Source organism: Lampetra fluviatilis, chromosome 24 (assembly GCF_964198595.1).
Source record: "Lampetra fluviatilis chromosome 24, kcLamFluv1.1, whole genome shotgun sequence".
Lineage (NCBI taxonomy): Eukaryota > Metazoa > Chordata > Hyperoartia > Petromyzontiformes > Petromyzontidae > Lampetra > Lampetra fluviatilis.
Genome location: NC_136298.1, coordinates 10,897,837 through 10,918,617, shown reverse-complemented (window position 1 = coordinate 10,918,617; position 20,781 = coordinate 10,897,837). Strand labels below are relative to the sequence as shown.

Below are 20,781 nucleotides of genomic sequence, written 5' to 3'. Positions count from 1 at the left end.
GAACTGCAGCACATATACTGTGCATCATTAATAAATAGATACAATTACAGGAAACTTAGCAAATACAAAAGCGGCTTTTAAAATAGAATGAAGATCGCGATAAAATGCGCTAAATGCGGGAGAAATAATTGAGGGCAAATTAATCAAATGTCATCAGATATTTGTTTTAATATTTTCATCGGCAGGTTTTTCCCCGAGCTATTTTAGTCGGGCCCCCTCCACGGTTAATTCAGCTGCATCATCAATGCCGCCGCAGCCCCCTGGTGAAACAGAAATGCAGGCTCCACATGTGTCATACTCTCCTGAATTAGCCGCAGCACGGCCGTTCCCACCACCTGCCCGTGCCCTTGGCTCTGCCTCTCATTACATTCTCAGCAGGTGGGGCTTAATTTCAAATGACCAAGGCACACCATCATCTCATTTCCGGTGCACGACTCTGCGCCGTGGTGTAACAAGCGGGCTGGCAAGCGTAGCAGCAGTGACAGCATTTTACTGCCGCAGAGTGCTGGCGTGATATGCCGCACGCGAACACCATCGCTCGCTTGACGGGTCCTCGTTGTTTGCGAGCCAACGTCAACATCGCGAGCCCCCGGCCCCGCTCCCCTGCACCCCCACTCCCATGGGGATGTGTGCGAGACGGCGTGAGCCCCACTCACCGGCCGGCCGTGACATTATCCGTGCAAGTCAAAGCTATTTACCCACACAACAACTCACGGTAATTGCCTTTTACAGAAGCTGCCCTTGTTTCTGCGGAGCAGAACATTAACTTTTATTTGCTCTAAAACAAACACTTTAATGGGTTTAAATATTGCTGACAAGCGTAGCCCTCCGAGTTGAGAATCGCTGATTTGATGTGCTAAAACAGCGCAAATAAAATGAATAGGCACCCTTTGTTTGCACGCTTTGTTTGCACGCTGTAATGATTGGATTTGTGAATCATTTATAGAACAATGCCATGGGTGCAGCAGATTTGGTACGAATGTTTTTCTATTTGTTTTTATATTTTTTTACCTTTTACAATCAAAGTCTAGCTCAGTAAAACAAGCGACTTTCAAGTGGCCATTCAACAATGAAAGTGGCAATAATTGCGGCACATTCCACGCAAAAAAACGAGCTATTATATAAACAACAATGGCTAATGGTAATGTGGGTTTCTTTTTTTTCGCACGGCGATACGTGACCATTTACTGCCACTTCTGCGTAAACTACCTACAAACGGATTTGCATGCGACACGTGACGCCTTCGACGACAGCCCGCGATGGTCTCGCCGCCGTGACATCCCCGCCCCTAGGCTGCGGCGAGGTTAATGTGAAAATCCAAAGACAACAACAGCAGGGACCATATCTGTCGTCGTTTGCTGCATGCAAAACGCGAGGGGTAAACTTTAATCGATGCCAACTTCCGATCCATTTGCTACTGATGGAAGCGCAACGTAAACACAAAATATATTTACTCCCAAGGACAGCAATTAATTCGAGGTTCGTGTTGCTTGCTGGGATGATGTGCAATAATCCATAGATCTTACTGATAACTGCGGGTATACAAATAGTGGATGAGGGCCGATGCAAGAAAAAGAGCCGCATGCCTATTAAAAAACCATTGCAACCCCTGCATGCACTGAAATCCCATTGTGGAGGTGCTTACAAAACAACAAAAAAGCAACGCATTCACGCGGCTACCCAACTATTCAAGGAATTCCTTGACAACTGCCACTTCCAAGAGTGTGTACTTTTAAGTTTTTTTTTTTTCTGGGCCTGTAAACATCATCATAAGAGCTCTGCGGGGAAAGCTCAAAACAAAGCTCCATCACACCGACACTCATCCCAGGAGGCGTGCGGCAAGACAAGTGCGCATGCATCAGCACAAATGTCTCCTCCATGTTTCGTGACCCCTGGCAGCTGACCCAGAGGACCCACAGGGAACCACGTGCCGTTGTGAAGGTCTCTAGCCAATATTCTGATATCAATATCATTACCGTGATCCACCATCATCATCATCCGATCAACAACCCACTCTGGGATGAAGGCCTCCCAGAGCCGTCTCGATCCCTCGTGATGCCATCATGTAACAATGAAAACTCGGCATTGCCACACGAGAACATATCTTCCTTCCATCTAAATGGTGGAGGTGCTCTTGGGCATATTCTCTTCTGAGGCTGTTACTCTGCACGTAGCCTCGGCTACTGGACATGAACCCTTTTAGCAACATGTCTGGACAAAGCTCACTTTTCTTCACAGGGATGAAAATGTTGAATCTAACATGCATGTTGTCTAATAAATATGTTCCTCTTTCTGGTAATCAGTGTAGTTCTAACCATGCACCTCTCCAGGCTTTAACACTTTTCACTTTTATTTTCTATTTTCACAGTCCATATTAACTGCTATGACATGGATCAGAAAAAAGGAAAGAGTACAGTATATACAAATATAATCCCAAAAAGTTAGTTGAATTGTATAAACTTGCATGTTTTCTAATCCATGTATCACCCATCATGTCACTCGGTGTAACTACACAAAAACAATACATTATAGGAATCTTTGCTAATAATAAAAAGGCCATAACATTCGAATAACGTTTCTGATAAAAAGGCACTCAACACTTTGAACGAGGGGGTTTCTGTCTCTCAATGTAATCCCAGGCAATGCACCTTACCGCGATTGCATTTGGAAGATTTCACATCTCTCCCATCTTCTCTGTGATTTCTCCCACCTTGAGTCTTCCTCTCACTTCTTCGTTTCTGACCCTGTCCTTCCTTATCAAACTCAACATCCACCGTAACGTCCTCATCTTTGTGCATACCATAGCTTGGTCCTCCCTCTTGTGTCCCAGCACTCGACCCCATACAACAGCACCATCTTGTATTTCATAAAAGGACCATGCCGGTAGACGTGTCGGTCGCTAGAGACCAACATGACGGTGGTAGCCCGGGGCTCACCTCTGCGCGTCGGGCTGCGAGATGGCCTGCACCAGCGCATCGACGGCCGTGTCGAACAGCTCCGCGTCTCTGAGCGCGCGGAACGTCGAGTGCACGAGGCCCTCGCACTCGGTGAGCGGCACGTCCAGCTGTACCCAGCTGGCGAAGCATCGCAGCACCTTCTGGCCAAGCGTCGTGGCGCCTGCCGAGGCCGCGCCGTCGCCCGCGCCGCCGCTGCCACCCTGCTCCAGCAGCCGCAGGAGCAGCGGGAAGACGCAGGCGGGAGCTTCGCGCGCCAGCACGCCTCGCACTACGCCCTTCCTGCATGGGCCGTCACAGCAGGGACAAGCGACACCTGGTTAGGCTTGTAGCAGTCATCGATTAGCAGATTTGCCTTTATTTAGTGCAATGGTACAACAATAACAACAAAAATTGGTGGAGCTGTGTCGTAGCGGTTAGGGCGCCGCACTCTGAACCCAGTGACCTCAGTTTGATTCCTGGCAATGGTCAACATCAGTGGCGAGCGACACCTGCTGTGAGCAACACCTGTGGTTAGCAGCAATGCATGTTCGCAACAGGTCCATGGAATATTCGTAAACAAAACCGGAATGTTTCCCGGTTAATCCAGGCCACCCATCCCAGAAAACACATCCAACCGAACATCGCAAAACCACCATCGGCCTCCCTTGAAAGCCGCAGACCACGCCACTTCATCTTCACGACCAATCCAACAAAAGAACCGCGAAATAAAAACTGATTCTGACGCCCATGATGTGTGCATCCAATCGTGTTCGTGAGAAGTAATTATTTTCAAATCAAGAACATTTCGTGCACATGTTTTTCCTTTGAGGCTAATGGAACAAATGTGACTTTAGAGACGAATAAAAGGCACAAAAACAGTACAAGTGAAAGAGTAGAGACAGTACAGACGAGAAAGACACAATCAGGCGAGACAGACAGCACAAACGAGACAGAGAGAGGACAGACGAGCAAGCCCGTGAGAAACCATAATCAGGATTTATGCAAAGCGTATGCAAATAGTATGCTGTAACATCCCAAACAAATTAAAACGAAGTAAAATGTTAAATAAAAACAAAGCTGGCAAAAAACTAGATGAATAATTTATTTTTTAATCAAATCCTTACCCCAAATGATAACAATTATTAAAAAAAAAAAATTTTGGGGGGGGGGGGTAAACCTTGCATGCGTATCTTATTATAACCTTAACAGACTGTTTGCCCCTAAGTGTGGTTAGCAAGCACCACACTTAGGGGCAAACCCAGGACAGCATTCACATACCCACATTGCAGATGATATTATGAATTAGCAATCATTAAAGCATGCAAACAAATGCATAATTATATATTTTTAAACCGACTAATTGTAGCGACTCTGGGTCAGAAATACAGAGGTAAAAGGTGGTTGTGGTAAATGAATAGCGAAAGCGTACAAACAGAATAACACTACAATGGGATACACTGTCTGTTTAGCAGCGACTACAGTAAAAAAAAACTAAATAATTGCATAATAACATTAGTATATATTGAGATGGAGTAAAAGCTGCTTAATCTTTTTAAACGCATATAAAAACACACCCCCAGGGATAGCATGCATTTCCCGTAGCTAATGTAGCCATTTAACCATCCACTTAAAACAATGGATGCAGGCTCTGCCAAGGTAGCAGCAGCAGCGGTGCGAGCTACATGCCAATTGTATTTTCACCATGGGTTTGCAGGATTTCACCTTTTTAACTTGTCAGCCGAATTGGAATTCCCTATCTAAATGGACTGCAAATCCAAATTCAAGGCTGAATAGTATTTCCTCAATGTATTTTTTAAAATAAACTGGCATCTGTCTGCCTACTTGCCTGCTTCTGTCTCCCTGTCTTTGTCCATCCCCGTCTCTCTCCCCGTCTCAGTGTCACTGCCTCGACTGCCTCCATTGGTATCTCTATCTCGGTGTCTTCATTTCTTGGGCACTCTCTGCATTTCTGTGTCTCCGTGTCCCTCTGTGTCTCCGTGTGTCTCTAACGCCTCCCTCTTTCTAGCTATGGGCTGTCCCTGCGTCTCTCGGTCTCATTTAGTCTCTCTCCATCTCTTTCTCCCTCTAATCCCTCAATCCTGTTTCTCTCACGCACCATCTTCTCATCTTGAGAGTCGTTGTTGCAACTCCTGTCCTCCTCCTCCCCCCTAACACGCCACCGCCAATGAGCGATGGTGATCACTTGATTAAAAGCAGCACAGGCTGCTCAAATCAAAGTTACGGCTTCAAATAATGATTCTGTAAATCAGCTGCATGTGGAATCAGCATCGTCAATTGTTGAGGCTTTCTTTGGTAAACCAGCATCACCATCAGCCGTGATCAATCCACTGCTGGATGAAGGCCTGACCAAGCTGACGTCCAGCAGTTGCACGTGCCTTGTATCTCATCGCTCCATCTCCTTGGTGGTCGTAGTCTCGGGGACTGTGCGCTACTCTTTTAACATTTACAAACATGTATTCAGATGAATTTTCAAGGTGATGCGAATATTTTGGATATGCCTATATTTCACCTAAAATTACATTGATTGGGATTAAGAAGTTGGCATAATTTGTTACATTTAGGAGTATTGTTCACGAGACTGGAGTTAAAAATGCTGTGGTTGCAGCGACTTGTAATGCATGCAGCGGCAATAACCATTTTGCTCAAACAAACCATGCACAGCTCAAATAAATTAAGCTTTAACACAATTATTGTCGTCGGGTCCATACATTTTAATGTCTCGTGTACAGAAAACGCAACCTCACGATGCAAAAAGGTTAGGAGACGCTTGTAAATGAAAATTATATACTGGATCAATTTTTTATTATTATTCCAAATTAAAATTACGCATACGGGATTCTACGAAAAATAATTGGCAAATGTGTGTGTATTAGTGGGAGATTAGATGTCATTCAGCATATTGCATCGAGTCTGCAGTCTGCCCTTTACGAATGCTCCACCCTGAAAATGCACTGCTGATATCCATTATAATTACGATCTTAGCGGTCTCTCGGGACAAAGAACACAAACAGCTTGAGCTCACACAAAAAAAGAACTCATTGCACTGCATCTCGGTGTCCTTTCAATGAGCAAATTTCACATGGAATGTAACCAACTATTCCGTAGTAAATGAAAGAAGAAAAAAATATTTTTCACATGCTATGTAACGAGCCGTTTATTGTATGTACTGCGAGTGCAGCAATGAAATGGATTAATACATTAAGTTTGAAATTTGAGCTCACGATGCACGAACTGAATCCCGTGGGAACTGTCATTTTTCGATCGGTATACGTTTTACGCGACGGGTTCAGGCGATCCATGCAGCAACTAGACGCCTCTACATTCACCAACGTCACGTACGAATCTATTATCGAATCGAAGCGCACCCTTAAATCACGTCAATTAATTGAACCAAGCAGGGGCGATGGATAATCGTCACACCGCTAATATTTGTTACATGCAAATGAGTAAGATTTTATATACTGTACACATAAGGACTCGAGAATGGAATGCGTTTGCTGTGCATGTGGAAAATGTAAGTGACATGCGACTGCTTTATATTTAATGAAATAGGGGGAGGCGTGTCGAGTGCGAAGGGTGAAGAATCAATAACCGTGTAAGATTGGACGGTGCTGCAGGATGTTTAACAGTACTCTTAAGCCATTTTAAACAGTGTGTGGATTGCAAGAAAAATGCTCGGTTGGCCTTCTCCCGTTACCCTGTAAACAATGAATCACATCTGTAGTCAAGGAATAAACCCAGAGTGAAGAGCGGAGATTCCAATGTACGTATGTATGTTGAACTTCTTTCTGACCGTATGTAGCCAACAGTGCTAATCGGAGGTGTGGGCGGAGGGGGGATAACATACTAAGCACACACACAAAAGGTCCTATGCTATGGATAGTCCCTCTATATATCCGCATACACATTCTAATTTGGTTGGCTCCGAGTATACATTTGAATAACGTGAGGCACAGACAGCTAAGTCACGCGGACGCGTTCGGTTGCAACAGAAGAATATAAATTGACCGGCCTATTCAAAATGAAGGGCCCATCCCACACTAAGCAGTCAACCGTTTCACACATAATGTGGGCCACTCAGAATGACATATGTAGCGAGCAGGATACTTTTTGTCATGCCTTTTCAAGACACTTCACCGCATGCAGCGTAAGCTCCGTGCAGTCCGCCAAGATCTACCTGTGCCCTCGTTATGCGCGCCGTGGGAAAGCGCTATTTCACGCATGCTCCGTCAAATGCAGTTATTTTGAGAAACGTCCCTAAGTTATCTGACCAGACTCTAGATAAATCGCGCATGAAATTGCTTTACCTTTCTACGGCTGTGCATATGTATAAGCAAAGTGTTCCATTTTATTCCACTGTAGCACAGGTATGCTTTTTTTTTTATCGTAGACTTACATTCTGCAAACTTCACCTAAACTTTCATCAGTGGTATATTTATCTTCAGCAATTTTTTGTCATTTCCCCATATGAGCATCGTGGTGGCGAGATGTTAACTTCCTCGCCTGGGATACAGGAGGGCGCGAATTCGATCCCGACCCCGATTGCTGTATATTTGGAGTTTCAATGTTCTCCCCATGGTCGAGTGGATTTTTGTCCGGGCCCTCTGGTTTTTCCCTTCATAAAATGTAAATGTTGTCAGTTTGCTCTCCAACACACCGGTGTGCTGTACTAGTAGCGAATTGGCATGTTCTGTTTACGTGACAAACCTTACTAATTGGCTGTGTTGGCTGATGGCGGGTTTAACGACACATTTATATTTACGTGATCTAACCCAAACACCTCTTATGGTTAGTTATTTATATCCCGATCGTGCTGTCAATGTCAAGTTACAAGATGAATATCAATTTAGGACAACCCAGTTCAACCCCTCGTGTGACAGAACAACCCACGGAAGTGGACATCAGAACTACAATGCAAGATCTGAATGGGATTGAATCTAGATACAGAAAAAAATAATTGATTAATATCAATCAAGCTCACGATAACATGCATTGAGTTAAGGCGTTTAAGAATCAAGATTGGTATAGGTTGTAAGTAATGGGTTCATGCAATCTCTGCAGCCATGAGTGGTCGCTACGTTCACAACCAAACAACTTGAGCGTAGAATTGCGTTGACCAAATTGGTAAGGTGGTGAGTAAATCATTCCACCTCTCTTAACCTCATATTAATATTCAGCAGCGGTAGATATTCAATCACAAAAACGAAGAGGATTAATGCATAGTTTCAGGGTGGGTTTGGATGTGTCACAATTCTAAATTATATTCTTCACCAGCATATCAATTGAGTGCAGCATCCTTTAAACAAAAATGTGACGCCAGGTACGGCCAAATGGTATTAACATAACAGTGTCACACCTACTGGGAATTGCCAGAGTAGAAGCTAATATCACACTGGGCACCAGTGTTAAGCCTCACAATCCAAATTTTAAGACGTTTAATTTTCTTTCAACAAAGCCTTTAGAATTTGATACAATGGCACAACGCATTGTTTTAGAACAAAATACTTCTACAAAATTGGAACAGTTTACTTGAGGCTGACTAATACTCAGGTGACATAAGCATGTCATAGATTAAGTTTTAGGGGTTACCATATTGAATACAAATCATGTCACTTGAATATTATTCACACAAAAACCACACCAACTTGCTTCCATTGATAGACGTATTAGTGTGTCAACATACTTAGTCCCAAGCCATTTTTTATACAAATGCAATAGGCAGTGCTTTCAGCTGTGTAGTTGTAAAACGGTGGCATTTAAGCCTTCAGTCAGCCTCTCCTCTTCGTTGCAAATATCGACGAGACTGCAAAGAGCCTTTCCCTGCATTAACCTGCGCATGGGCAGGATGCTCTCAGCAAGTACGGCAGGGCACAAAATCATTGTGGTGCAGTGGTAGCACATGTAGCAGCACATGTGGTAGCGCATGTGCCACACAGCAAGAAAGGATTCGATTTCCACTTCGGGCATCTTTCTGCGTTGAGTTGGTGTGTTCTTTTCCTGTTCAGCATGGGTTCTCCCTCTAGATTCTCAAATTTCCTGACTGGTACTGGTTTTTGTGTTTAGTTTGTGGTCCTTCCCCCGCACCTCCGATTAGCACGGTTGGCTACGTACGGTGCGAAAGAAGTTCAACATAAATACATACAAATATCCCAATATTCTTCGTTCTTTCGGTAAAGTCACGTAGAAAGGAAATAAAATAATAAAAATATAAAACAATTAAATTCTCACGACGTTTCGACTGCAACACAAGCAATCATCATCAGGTGTGAAATCCACAGCAAGAAAATTAGAAACAAGTGGCGTTTTTTTCTTAACGTCAGCACCACGGACAGCGATTTGGCAGTTGGTCAGATGGACGGGTCCAAGAGGAGGGGGGTGGAGAAGAAAATGGAATGCGGTCTGAAAGTCGCCGTAAGCGTGAACACAATCAATTAAGACCCGAAATGGTTTATCAAATGCTTCCAATGATTGCCAAGCCAGAATCCATCTTCTCGGTTGAAATTGTCTCTGTTTGTATATGTGGATAGCCTCATGAACGAATCTCTCATGGTAGCCAGATGGCTTGCATGTACACAGAGCAACATTGCCCCCTTCAAGAATAAACCTGGCAGGATCCTCATTAAAAAGTGTTTTGAGATTCAGTGAGGCTTAGCTGGGTAAACAAGCATGATACAAATTTAAAACGTCTCTCCGCATGCAACGCTGTTCCACTCTGGCATGCTGTGCCATGATGTGCATCCGAGGGTTGCCACCTCTGAGAAAGAAATAAATCGGAAAGTAAAATGAAGAGAAGAATACCTCAGCACCAGAAGTCGGGGAGAACTACATGTAAATGCAACGTCTCAAGTGGTGAATTATTATGCAAGTAACAAAACTCAGGATTGTTTACGCCCCGGGAAGACTTGGTGAATTTCCCAGGATGGCCACTTAAAGAAAGAGGACGATCCTGGGAAAAACAGGACAGGCGGCGACTCAAGGGCCGTCACCGCGTCTCGCCACCACCGCGGTTGTACCCCTACCTGTGCTGAGCGAGGCGACTCGTCTGCAACTCCTCGGGAAGCACGGTGAGCAGCTCGAGCAAGGCCGGGCCCGGGGGGAACGCCTGCGTCATGTCGCTCACCGCCGTGGGCCAAGCGTCGGGCAGGGTGTTGAGAGCAAGCGACGCGAGTGCCACGCACAGCCGCGTCAGCACCATCTTGGGCCCGTCGGCAAACTGAGCGATGCGCGCGCTCAACTGAGACTTGAGTGCCTGCGTAGGACAAAAAAAAAAACAATGAGCCGCCCCGTCTGGGGACACGATTGGACGCAAGACAATTAAAATTCTACGACGTTAGCAAGGACTACCCCCGCATCCTGGAATATGAATTGCCACTAGAATTGCCAACAAATATTAGAATAGCTTTTGCTTTCATGGCCAGAAACATCTCGGTTGTCTGTAAAAACAGAGATTGAGGCCTGATATCTGTGAGCATATGAAGACCTTTTAGGATGGCTTCCTGCAGACCCCCTGATGGAAAGGATAATCATTGGGATCAATAACAGGCAGTTAGTTTCTCTTTCCTATTATAATTCCACCCCCTTTACAGCAGCTTTACCGCTTTGACCTTTTCCCCATCCCGCTTAAAACAATTTAATACTCTCCCACAAATAACACATTCCACCTGCAGGGAATATAAACCAGCAGAAAGCATTTATAACAATGATGCACATTTATCGGATCGTAGTTTTATACCAACACGAGATTGTGCTGTTCTCAACCTGAATGCTAATCGATACGTTTGCAGATTGCCCCGGCCAGACGCTTGAAGTTAAAGCCACGCCGAGCGAGACATTCAATCTCGGGAGGGAGGTGTTGCGTGCTGTGCCAGAACTTACCTCGTACTGCTCCGACGGGATGTCCGCCCAGTAGCGCGATATTTTGGTGTGCAGGGCGCTCGCTCCGAAGTACTGAATCTCCGGCGCCTTCTCAGACCCCAGGAGCACCCAGCTGAAGTGCCACGCGTCGGGCGACACCTGCGCCTGCATCAGCCACTTCTGCGCCGCGTTCTTGTGCTCGATCGCCGGGTCATAGTAGAGCTGGTGCAGCGCCTGCCCGAGGCCACCACGGCACAACCATAACAGTTGTTGGCACAAGCAATGCGGTACTGACCCGGTAAAGAGAGGTCAAATGCAATGCGCAACTCCTCGTCGGATACCGCTGCCCGCAAATGTAATGCTTATGCATGTACGTATACACATGTACAGGTACATGACTTTGTCAACCCACTGCTGGGTGAGGGCCTCTCCACGCCGTGCAGGTCATGGGGGTTATTCGACAATATTTCACAAGGCTGGTCAGTGTGGTTTAGCGGACATAGACATGGGAGCAGATTTTGCTGCACTGCCATTGATCGTCCACCATACAGCCCTGCACCCAATAGCCTATAACACCTGGCATGCATGGTGGTCACCCATAAAAACACTACCCAGGTTCAACGTTGCATGGCTTCCGAGATCTGAAGAGGCCAGGGTACATTCCAGGTGATTTGGCCAGACATTCTCAATGCGTATGTGCGTAGAGAGATTTCACAAGTGGAAGGGAGTGTGTGCAGTTTTACACCCGTATTATTTCTAACACAATGAGCCGTAAATCACCGGAATGCGTTCAGACCTCTGCTCCAGTTGGTGAATGTGATATATTAAATTAAATGGTCATGACAATGACAAAAAGCGTGAATTTTTACTGCGCAGCACGGTATGTAAATAGTAAAAATTTACCGCCCCTTGGGGTATTATGTTGAATGTAACCTGTCAATTGAACACATTATAGACATGATTTAATGATGCAACTGCTCTACACATGACTGTCCATCACTCAGGCTAAATTACCATAAGCTACACCGTGTACCCGGAATGCCAAAATATTCTCGACAATTAAAACGGTGCAAGCTGTTTTTATCTCCCACAACGAATTCATCGCAGAAAACGCTGAACCCTTGAATGAACTATAAACTGAAATAAATTATTATTAAAATAACAATAACAATCAGCCATGATCAATATACTGCTGGATGAATGCCTCCCCTACACCGTCACCAATTCTCGTGGTCCTGCCAAACTACATATGTCCCACTACGACCTTTTTTGAGCACTTTTCAGATTATTTTGCATTTGTCAATGTCCATGTTTCTACTCCAGGTAATAATGGGTAATTTGCCAATCACTGTAAAACGTTTCTCCTCTTCAGGCAACCTGGTATGCTACATTTCATAATCAAGTTCAGTTTTTCAAAAGCATTACAACATTCTTCCGTGCTCCTCTTTATTTAAAACATCTTATCCCAATCTGCCTTCAAAGATTATCCTATGTATAAATATTCTGGCCAGTTTTTCAGTTGAGTTCACCCAACGACTTTTTAAAATGAAACTTGCTGTGCATGAGATTATCTCCTTAAATATTAAATTTGCAAGAACAACGCTATGTTAAACTAAACATTATTACCAGTATTATATGCAGGAAAACCTCACTGATTCTCAATATGTTTTCAGGAGCCTTCAATGACCATTAACAAGTGTTTGGCATGAGCTGAGAAATAAGGACACCAGGAGAAAGCCCCCACGAGGGGGTGGCAGCATTAATTCTCCCACCCACCGTGCAGCTTAACTCCGATAACGCCTGGCAAGCCCTAGAGGTAACCATCCAAATAGAAGCCAGGCTCCAACCTGCTTAGCTTCCAAGACCTGATGACATTAGCCACATTCATGGTGATTTGGTCGTAGGCAAAATCTCCCGTGGATATCTTAGTTGCTGCAAGTCACAAAACTGTCAGCTGGAACGTCCATGTTTCCTAGGGCAGCTGGACTGAGAGCAGCGGATGGATTGTTCGAACGTGCCTCAGAATGTTATTTTTACTGGAGTCCCAAACTCTGCCACAGAAGACATCGATGTGGCCAATCAATGTTGTTTGAACTGTCCACTCCCACATGAGCAAGCACACACACGTGTGTGTTTTTAAAAAGCCGTTGGACAAAATTCGCCGCACGTACCCGAGTGGAGAAGATGGATTATCACGCTTCCTTTCGAGAAAAAATAAACCGTGGTTCAATTTAAATTTACAAAGGGTCCCAGGATAATGCTGTTTGGTCAAATACACGGGGTACAAAGCGTGGCACCGTGATTAAAACAGAAAGGCGACGGTCAGATTACTATGGGCTGAGTGGGGAATGATTTCAAATTACCGTGCCTGTGTGCATGCATTTGTTAGCAGACTGCGCTACAAACCCCATGAGCGGAGTTCAATTCCTGGCCATACATAACCTCAGCGGCAAGCAGTGGCATAGCTATCGAGTGTTGTACAGGCAGAGCAATTGTACCAGGCCCATGGGGCCAGAGGAGCTCATGCGCCAGGCTACGAAGCGGGGGGGGGGGGACAGAGAGTCCCATTTCATTCCTTGCACCAAGGCCCATGCCAACCACGCAATGGCATTGATGGAAAATGGTATCTGAACCTAACTTGGGCCTCCCCTCTAGGTCAACGCAGCCTTAAATTAGTACTTGGTGCAGTGTGCAAACAGCACCGCACTGTGGAGGCAAAGGCAGCCAGGTACTGTAGTATGCGGGCACACTACTCATGCTGTAGGCTGGACTTCAGAGGTGTTCACTAACATACATCTCGATTTCAAGCTTTCGTGCCTGCAGGGATTCATATTCTTGGTCATTAGGACGCTGTCTTTCCGACAGCTCTGTTCTTCACCCGAGGACGGTTGCTTGCGTTGTGGCCGAAACATCGTGAGAATTTTATTGTTTTATTTTTATTATTGTATTATTTCCCTTCAACGTGACTTTACCGAAAGAACCAAGAATATAACATGAATCTAACAAGGAGACAAGTGTATGTGTGTGGAGCTTTATGAAAATTAAGCAGACACGTGGACGAGGAGGGAGTACATGCAGATAGGAGAATGACTATCAGGAAGACAGATGAGGGCGTAAGACAGGTACGAAGTGTTAGGCAGGCAGACAGGTTAACAAGAGGCATCTAGATCGGTACCTAGCGTAAGACAGGCGCACACACGTTGAGAGAAAGGCGGTCAGACACAGGGGCAGTGACTGTGCAGAGTGGGGTGTATGGAGACTTGAAAAGATGCGAGGATTGACGTTCAGAATAGAACGAATAGAGAATGGCGAGGGCTGGATGGTGGTTGCCAATGGGGATATGATGAGGGTTGGGACAAGGGCTGAGAGTTAGGAAAGAATGGATGGTGGTGGTTTACTGGAGAGCTGTAGGGGAAGATCCACGGAGGCCAGCAGCAACAACGTTCGCGATGGATGTTAAATAAGGAAGGAGGAGGGGTCGGGGTGTGGGGAGGCTGCATCTTAATAGTGATGCAGAGAGGTGTGGGGGGGTCATCAGGGATGGAATGGCAGATGGTGCTTGAAGAGGAATTGAGATGAAGGAGGAGGGGATACAGGGAGTGCCGTAGCGAGCGATGTATGGAAGTGTGGAGGAACGCTGGGAGGTGCCGTAGGGAGTGGAGGAGGGATGGGTGGATGCCGGGAAAGCTGTCGGGAGGACAGGAGGACTCGGAAATAATCGTTCGTGCAAGAGGAATTATATTTTTGGTTCTTTCGGTAAAGTCACGTAGAAGGGAAATAATAAAATAAAACATAATAAAATACAATTCTCACGACGTTTCGGCCACAACGCAAGCAGCCGTCCTCAAGAGGAATTAATTGACAGAGGGATGATCAGGAGGGATGGAACCGGGAATGGTGAATGGAGAGAGCGCTGGAGACGATGAAAGGACGCAGTAGACATGCGTACTTGGGAGTAGGGATGAAGCTAAAGAAGGCATCACTGAAGAATCGAAAGTCTGGGAGGGGAAGGATGGATGCAGGGATGGAGAGGGTGGTGCTGGGAGAGACGGAGGAGAGGAGTGGATATCAGAGACGGAGGGAGTGTAGCGAGAGAGATGATGGAGGCAATGAAGGTTACAGAGGGGTGAAGGCAACGCTGTAGTGAGCGATGGCCGAATGTTTGCATGCCACTGGAGACGCAGAGTTTGGCGAGACAGGCACGGAGTGATGGAGTGATAATTGGGTGTCAGAGAGAGAGAGGCAAGATATGGCGATTGATGCTGGCGAGTGCTATAAAGAGGGGGGTGTTTAGGTGGTACAGAGGGATGTAGGGAGTGAGATGAGATGGAAGTAATTGAGGTTATTGGAGGCTTTGCTGGAAGATAGATGGGGATAGCGGTGTGGGTTGAGGTAGCGGCTGGGAGAGAGGGATGGAGGCTGGGGGAGGGATGGAGGCTGGGGGGGATGGAGGCTGGGAGGGATGGAGGCTGGGGAGGGATGGAGGCTGGGGAGGGATGGAGGCTGGGGGGGATGGAGGCTGGGGGAGGGATGGAGGCTGGGGGGGATGGAGGCTGGGGAGGGATGGAGGCTGGGGAGGGATGGAGGCTGGGGAGGGATGGAGGCTGGGGAGGGATGGAGGCTGGGGAGGGATGGAGGCTGGGGAGGGATGGAGGCTGGGGAGGGATGGAGGCTGGGGGAGGAATGGAGGCTGGGGAGGGATGGAGGCTGGGGAGGGATGGAGGCTGGGGGGGGATGGAGGCTGGGGGGGATGGAGGCTGGGGGGGATGGAGGCTGGGGGAGGGATGGAGGCTGGGGGGGATGGAGGCTGGGGAGGGATGGAGGCTGGGGAGGGATGGAGGCTGGGGAGGGATGGAGGCTGGGGAGGGATGGAGGCTGGGGAGGGATGGAGGCTGGGGGAGGGATGGAGGCTGGGGGAGGAATGGAGGTTGGGGGGGATGGAGGCTGGGGAGGGATGGAGGCTGGGGAGGGATGGAGGCTGGGGAGGGATGGAGGCTGGGGAGGGATGGAGGCTGGGGAGGGATGGAGGCTGGGGAGGGATGGAGGCTGGGGAGGGATGGAGGCTGGGGAGGGATGGAGGCTGGGGGGGATGGAGGCTGGGGAGGGATGGAGGCTGGGGAGGGATGGAGGCTGGGGAGGGATGGAGGCTGGGGGAGGAATGGAGGTTGGGGGGGATGGAGGCTGGGGAGGGATGGAGGCTGGGGAGGGATGGAGGCTGGGGGAGGGATGGGAGGGATGGGAGGGATGGAGGCTGGGGGAGAGATGGATGCTGGGGGGGGGGGGTGGAGGCTGGGGAGCTGTAGAGGCCGCGGCGTCCCAACCTTCTCCACGGTGTCCGCTGTGAACACCTCCGCGTCCATGGCCCGGGCAGGAGGTGGAGCAGCCGCCGCCGCCGCCGCAGCCGCCTTGGCCGCTTCTACGATGTCAGCGACAGCCGCTGTAGCTCGCTTACCTCAACGACACTGCTAACCCACGAGCAGCAGCAGCAGCAGCAACAACAACATACACTCCCCCCCAACACACAAAAATCTATCTACGCTAACAATGACGAAGGCCGCCGTGACTTGGGCAGGCGGAGCGAGAGAGACCGTGGCGACCCCTCTGCGCGCTGCATCACACGGCCCGGCGCCTTAGGCCGAAGCCGCGAGATTCTCGCCTCTCCGCTCGCTCTCTGACGCCTCTAGACCTCTGGCTACTATTAAAAACACAACAATAAACAATATGTCGCTGGGCTAAGCGGAGGCGTCGGCAGCTGCGTGTGGCGGTGGTGGCTGCTGCTTCTGCTGCTTGACAGCCCCGGTCCTCAGAGCCGGGTCCCGCAGAGCGACGCCGGGAACCGGGAACCGGCAGGAACCGGGTCCCACTGCAACTGCATGCGGGGTGGTTGGTGGTGGTTGGTGGTTGCTGGCGTGCGGTTTTCGATTAACGTATTCAGGATATCGATTATTCTACCGATTATCAGTTCGATTTCTCTACCAATTGAGGTTACACAGCGGGGGCTATCCGCCTTTCATGTAATAGATTATTCTACCGATTATCTGTTCGATTTCTCTATCAATTGAAGTCACACAGCGGGGGCTTTCCGCCTTTCATGTAATCGATTATTCTACCGATTATCGGTTCAATTTCTCTACCAATTGAAGGACACAGCAGGGGCTATCCGCCTTTCATGCAATCGATTATTCTACCGATTATTATATTTCTGGACCTAGATGGAATAACACCACAGCTGGGACATCTGATTATTCGACTGATAGATTACTATTTTCATATTCTTAGGTTCTTTCGGTAAAGTCACGTAGGTAAAAAAGTCAAATTAATAAAAGTAAAAGAAAAAGAAAATAAAAATCACCTCCGAAACGTCGTGATTTTTATTTTATTTTTATTCTACTTTTATTAATTTTACTTTTTTACCCACGTGACTTTACCGAAAGAACATAAGAATATGAATACTTGCAGTCACGAAAGCTTCAAATCTAGAACTGACAGATTACTCTACAGATTATCGGTTAAATTTATCTACCAATTGAAGATCACAGCTGGGGTACCCGACTTTCAATTAATCGATGACTATACCGATTACGGGTTCGGTCCGATTACCCATGTGCGTCGAAGGAAGAGGTTGTCAAAAAATTAAGTTGCGATTAAATAATACTCTGACATGCTGAGATGGGTTTTCGTTGTCCCCTGTAGTTGATGCAGCGCATCTAGTGGCGGCAGGGGTCATTGCATAGTAACAATACTCGTGTGCAGCACTGTCAATTTACTCTTGAAGTCAGGAGCTTGTATTGACCATACCTCCCCACGCTGGTCACTGCGGCTGTTTAAAGGAGGGATCACCGGAACTGATGCGCATATAACTCGCCACTTAATGTAAGCCGTGTCCGGGAATCGAACTCGGGAAGCCCCGGGTTCATAACACGAATCTGAAATGATCGATTTTACACGCGCACGGATGCCTGTAACGTCAGCACTGGAAATCGATTAATCGATGCACGCCTTGTATGTATACGTATACCCATGCGTAGAATCGTAGGGTTGTCAAGCAATTCCCATGACGCACTCATCCGGCGGTGGATTGACAAAGGAGCCGTAGGTTATTTTCATTATTATTCACACAAACACGCTATGCATAAATTAGTGTAATAACCGGTGACAGTCAATTCGCACGAACGAGCAAGATAAAGCAGGGGCAGCCAATCGCATAAATAAAACAGCCGAATTGATCTCCGCTCGTCATTTCAATCATCACCCAAACTACGGAGCACACAGTAAACCCACTCGGTCTGCGCTCCTCCAACGGAGCAATGGGAAAACTGCACGGGCCCTCTCTCTCTGCCGAAGATCCGTCGTTTCGTGAGCAATTAGCTCCTGGACGTATTCGCTGTCACATACGCTAGGATGGAATATAATCTTAAAGCATTGCGATTAAAGAGATTTAAAAAAAATTATATCTCAAGGTGATTTATGCACGGGGCAGATTCCATGCTTCAGCTCTGGCAGTGAAAAGCAAATACATCTCCACTGTTTGATAAGACGCACGTCCCCCCCCCCCCCCCCGCTGTATATGAAAGCTAACGTTAGTTGGGTGCGTCTTATAATCCGGTCGCTGTGTGTGTGTGAGACCATATATGTACAGTATAACTTTACTGACACCGGGCACAAGTTCGGGGCCGCGTCTTATTTTCACAAGCGCCCTCTCATCCGGGGAACACGGCTCTATGTATAAACCGTACAAACTACAATTTAGTATTGATTTGAAGCTTTCGTGACTGCAGGAATCCATAGGTTTTTGGGGTTAGATCGCGGAAATATTAATGTGTCGTTAAACCCATCACCGCCCGACACAGCCAATTAAACAGATAAATATAACGTGCCAATTCGTTACTAGTACATCACACCGGTGTGTTGGAGAGCAAATCCGCAACATTTACAATCTGAGTACGACGTTACAATTTATGTAATGCAAAGCCAATGGACCAAAACTATATTTAGTTTTTAAGTGGAGGGATAGATCAGTGCAGGCGTATTGTCTAATTAATTTTGCTACGAATATTCTCCACGACGACGCGAACAATTATTTGGATTTAGCCAACGGGATCATTCCTGGTCAAATCTGGGCCGAGACTGCTGCCCATGATTTCAGTTCGAAACGTCAGGTCCTGGGCCTCCCCCTAGGTCGACTCAGCCTCAGATGGGTACCTGGTGCGGTGTGTAAACCTTCGCCAATGGGGAGACAAATGCGGTCGGGCCGTGGTGCTGGCCACCCACCCCCTCGTGTACCGTGCCGGCCTTCATAGGTGATCGCTAACAGCACTTGCCCCATCAGTCTGTGCAGGCTATACGGGTGATCTTTATCTTTGGGGTACCTCCTGGTCAACGATGAACGGTGAATTAGCGCCCTCTGTCTGTCAATATGAGCACCTGATTATGTTACTTACAAAATGATTACGCAGGTGGGTACATTTTCTAGTACCCCACTAATATGGAGAAATGGGAGTACTGCACTTTAGAGGAAACGTTTAATTACAAAGCTCCTGCGTGTCCCCAACATATTATCTCAATTCACGTGTAACATATTTTAGCCATTGCGTGGGGAGGCCGTCATACAGTTGATTCACAATAGGGCTGTACATGTACTCTGACAGGTGAAAGATACATCTTTTGTATGTTTTGTATAACTTTAGTATAGATACATGTTAATTTTGATTATTTTTTTTTCTGACTTTATCTGAACGAAAAGACACAAATTCGTCCGTTTTCTCAATGAAAATAGGTACATTTTAATATCATTGTTCTGGTCACAAAAGCAAAGTTTGTGGGGAATAATACTTTTTTAGGCATAAGCAATTACAAAATAACACTTACTACCCAGGAACAAAAATGGTGTTACATAGTGTAATCAGTCATAGAGGGGAAGGTCTTGAGCCTAGACTTCAAACAGCGCCGTTTACAACTTAAGACATAAATGTTCGCTGGCAATGATTATTAATTGTTGTTTGACTTGCATCCCACTGGGATATTTGCACAGGGTTGGTGTACGGTGATTTTTCTGCAATATTTTGCTGTCTTTTCTTGGATTTTCTGTTTGCACATAGTCACTTTAAGATGTTTTCTTGTTCATGTTTTTGTTTTTTGTTTGTTGCGGTTGCACCCAATTCAAGAGCTGAATGGCTCACATGGCTATACCTAATGAATGAACTTTGATTCATTTTTCCGGTTAGCCCACAAGGCCGTACATGTACGCACTCGACGACGACAGCCCCAGCGATACGACCGCCGCATTACAGCTACAAGGGAAGAAGCCCCTCTCCACTCTGGGCTCACAACCCCACAACACCAACTCACGCCACCCCGCGTGTCTTCAACCTCGGCACGTGTTCGCGAACCCTAAGAAACCTCAACGGCCCGCCCCCCCAGCCTCGCTCTGATTGGCTAAGAGCCGCCATTGTATTCCCCAGTCTGCATGGGAATGAGAAGGGGGCGTGGCGTCACTGATCCTCTCACGCGATTGGCTCGCGGCGCCTCGGCCGAGAGTGGCCCGCTGGGCCCTCCCGCCTTATGCGCGTTGGGAATTGCAGAGCGAGGAGTGCGGGCGTCATGGCAAGCGAGGAGGAGGTGGCGGGCACAGGGCAGGATATGGATTATAACATCACCTTCCCAGAGCCGCTTTCGTCGGTAAACCTCCTCCCACACCCCCCGCCACAGCTTCGGATTGTCACAGGGAACCGCGGTGGGTGGCAGCTTTCATCCAGCAGTGGATTGAATGTTGCTTGACGATGAGGCCCGGTGTCGTGGCAACGTGCGATCACTCGCTGTTGACTCCCCACAGTGGTACTCATTTTATCGACCCCTCCCCCACCCTGTGTGATGATGGTGATGGTGAATGTTTGTTTGAGAGGTTCTGGTTGAGCGACGCGGCGCGTGAAACGAAGCGGGTTCGTTCCGCCACCGCCGTCGTCGCGACGAC

General features: G+C 47.3%; 2 protein-coding genes across 2 annotated transcripts in view; one reads left to right on the top strand and one right to left on the bottom strand.

Moving 5' to 3' along the window:
- The window catches only part of IPO13 (importin 13), a 70,898-nt gene extending 54,248 nt beyond the window's left edge, over positions 1-16,650 (bottom strand). Inside the window, exons 1-4 of the mRNA XM_078867678.1 lie at positions 16,133-16,650; positions 10,833-11,045; positions 9,977-10,206; positions 2,937-3,236 (exon numbers count right to left, since the gene is read on the bottom strand). Of these exons, the coding sequence (XP_078723804.1) occupies positions 2,937-3,236; positions 9,977-10,206; positions 10,833-11,045; positions 16,133-16,171 (782 nt within the window). The 5' untranslated portion in view covers positions 16,172-16,650. The remainder of the gene's footprint in view (positions 1-2,936; positions 3,237-9,976; positions 10,207-10,832; positions 11,046-16,132) is intronic.
- A 3,737-nt stretch (positions 16,651-20,387) lies between these two features.
- The window catches only part of TMEM53 (transmembrane protein 53), a 5,189-nt gene continuing 4,795 nt past the window's right edge, over positions 20,388-20,781 (top strand). The window contains exon 1 of the mRNA XM_078867874.1: positions 20,388-20,544. Coding sequence (XP_078724000.1) covers positions 20,412-20,544 — 133 coding nt within the window. The 5' untranslated portion in view covers positions 20,388-20,411. The remainder of the gene's footprint in view (positions 20,545-20,781) is intronic.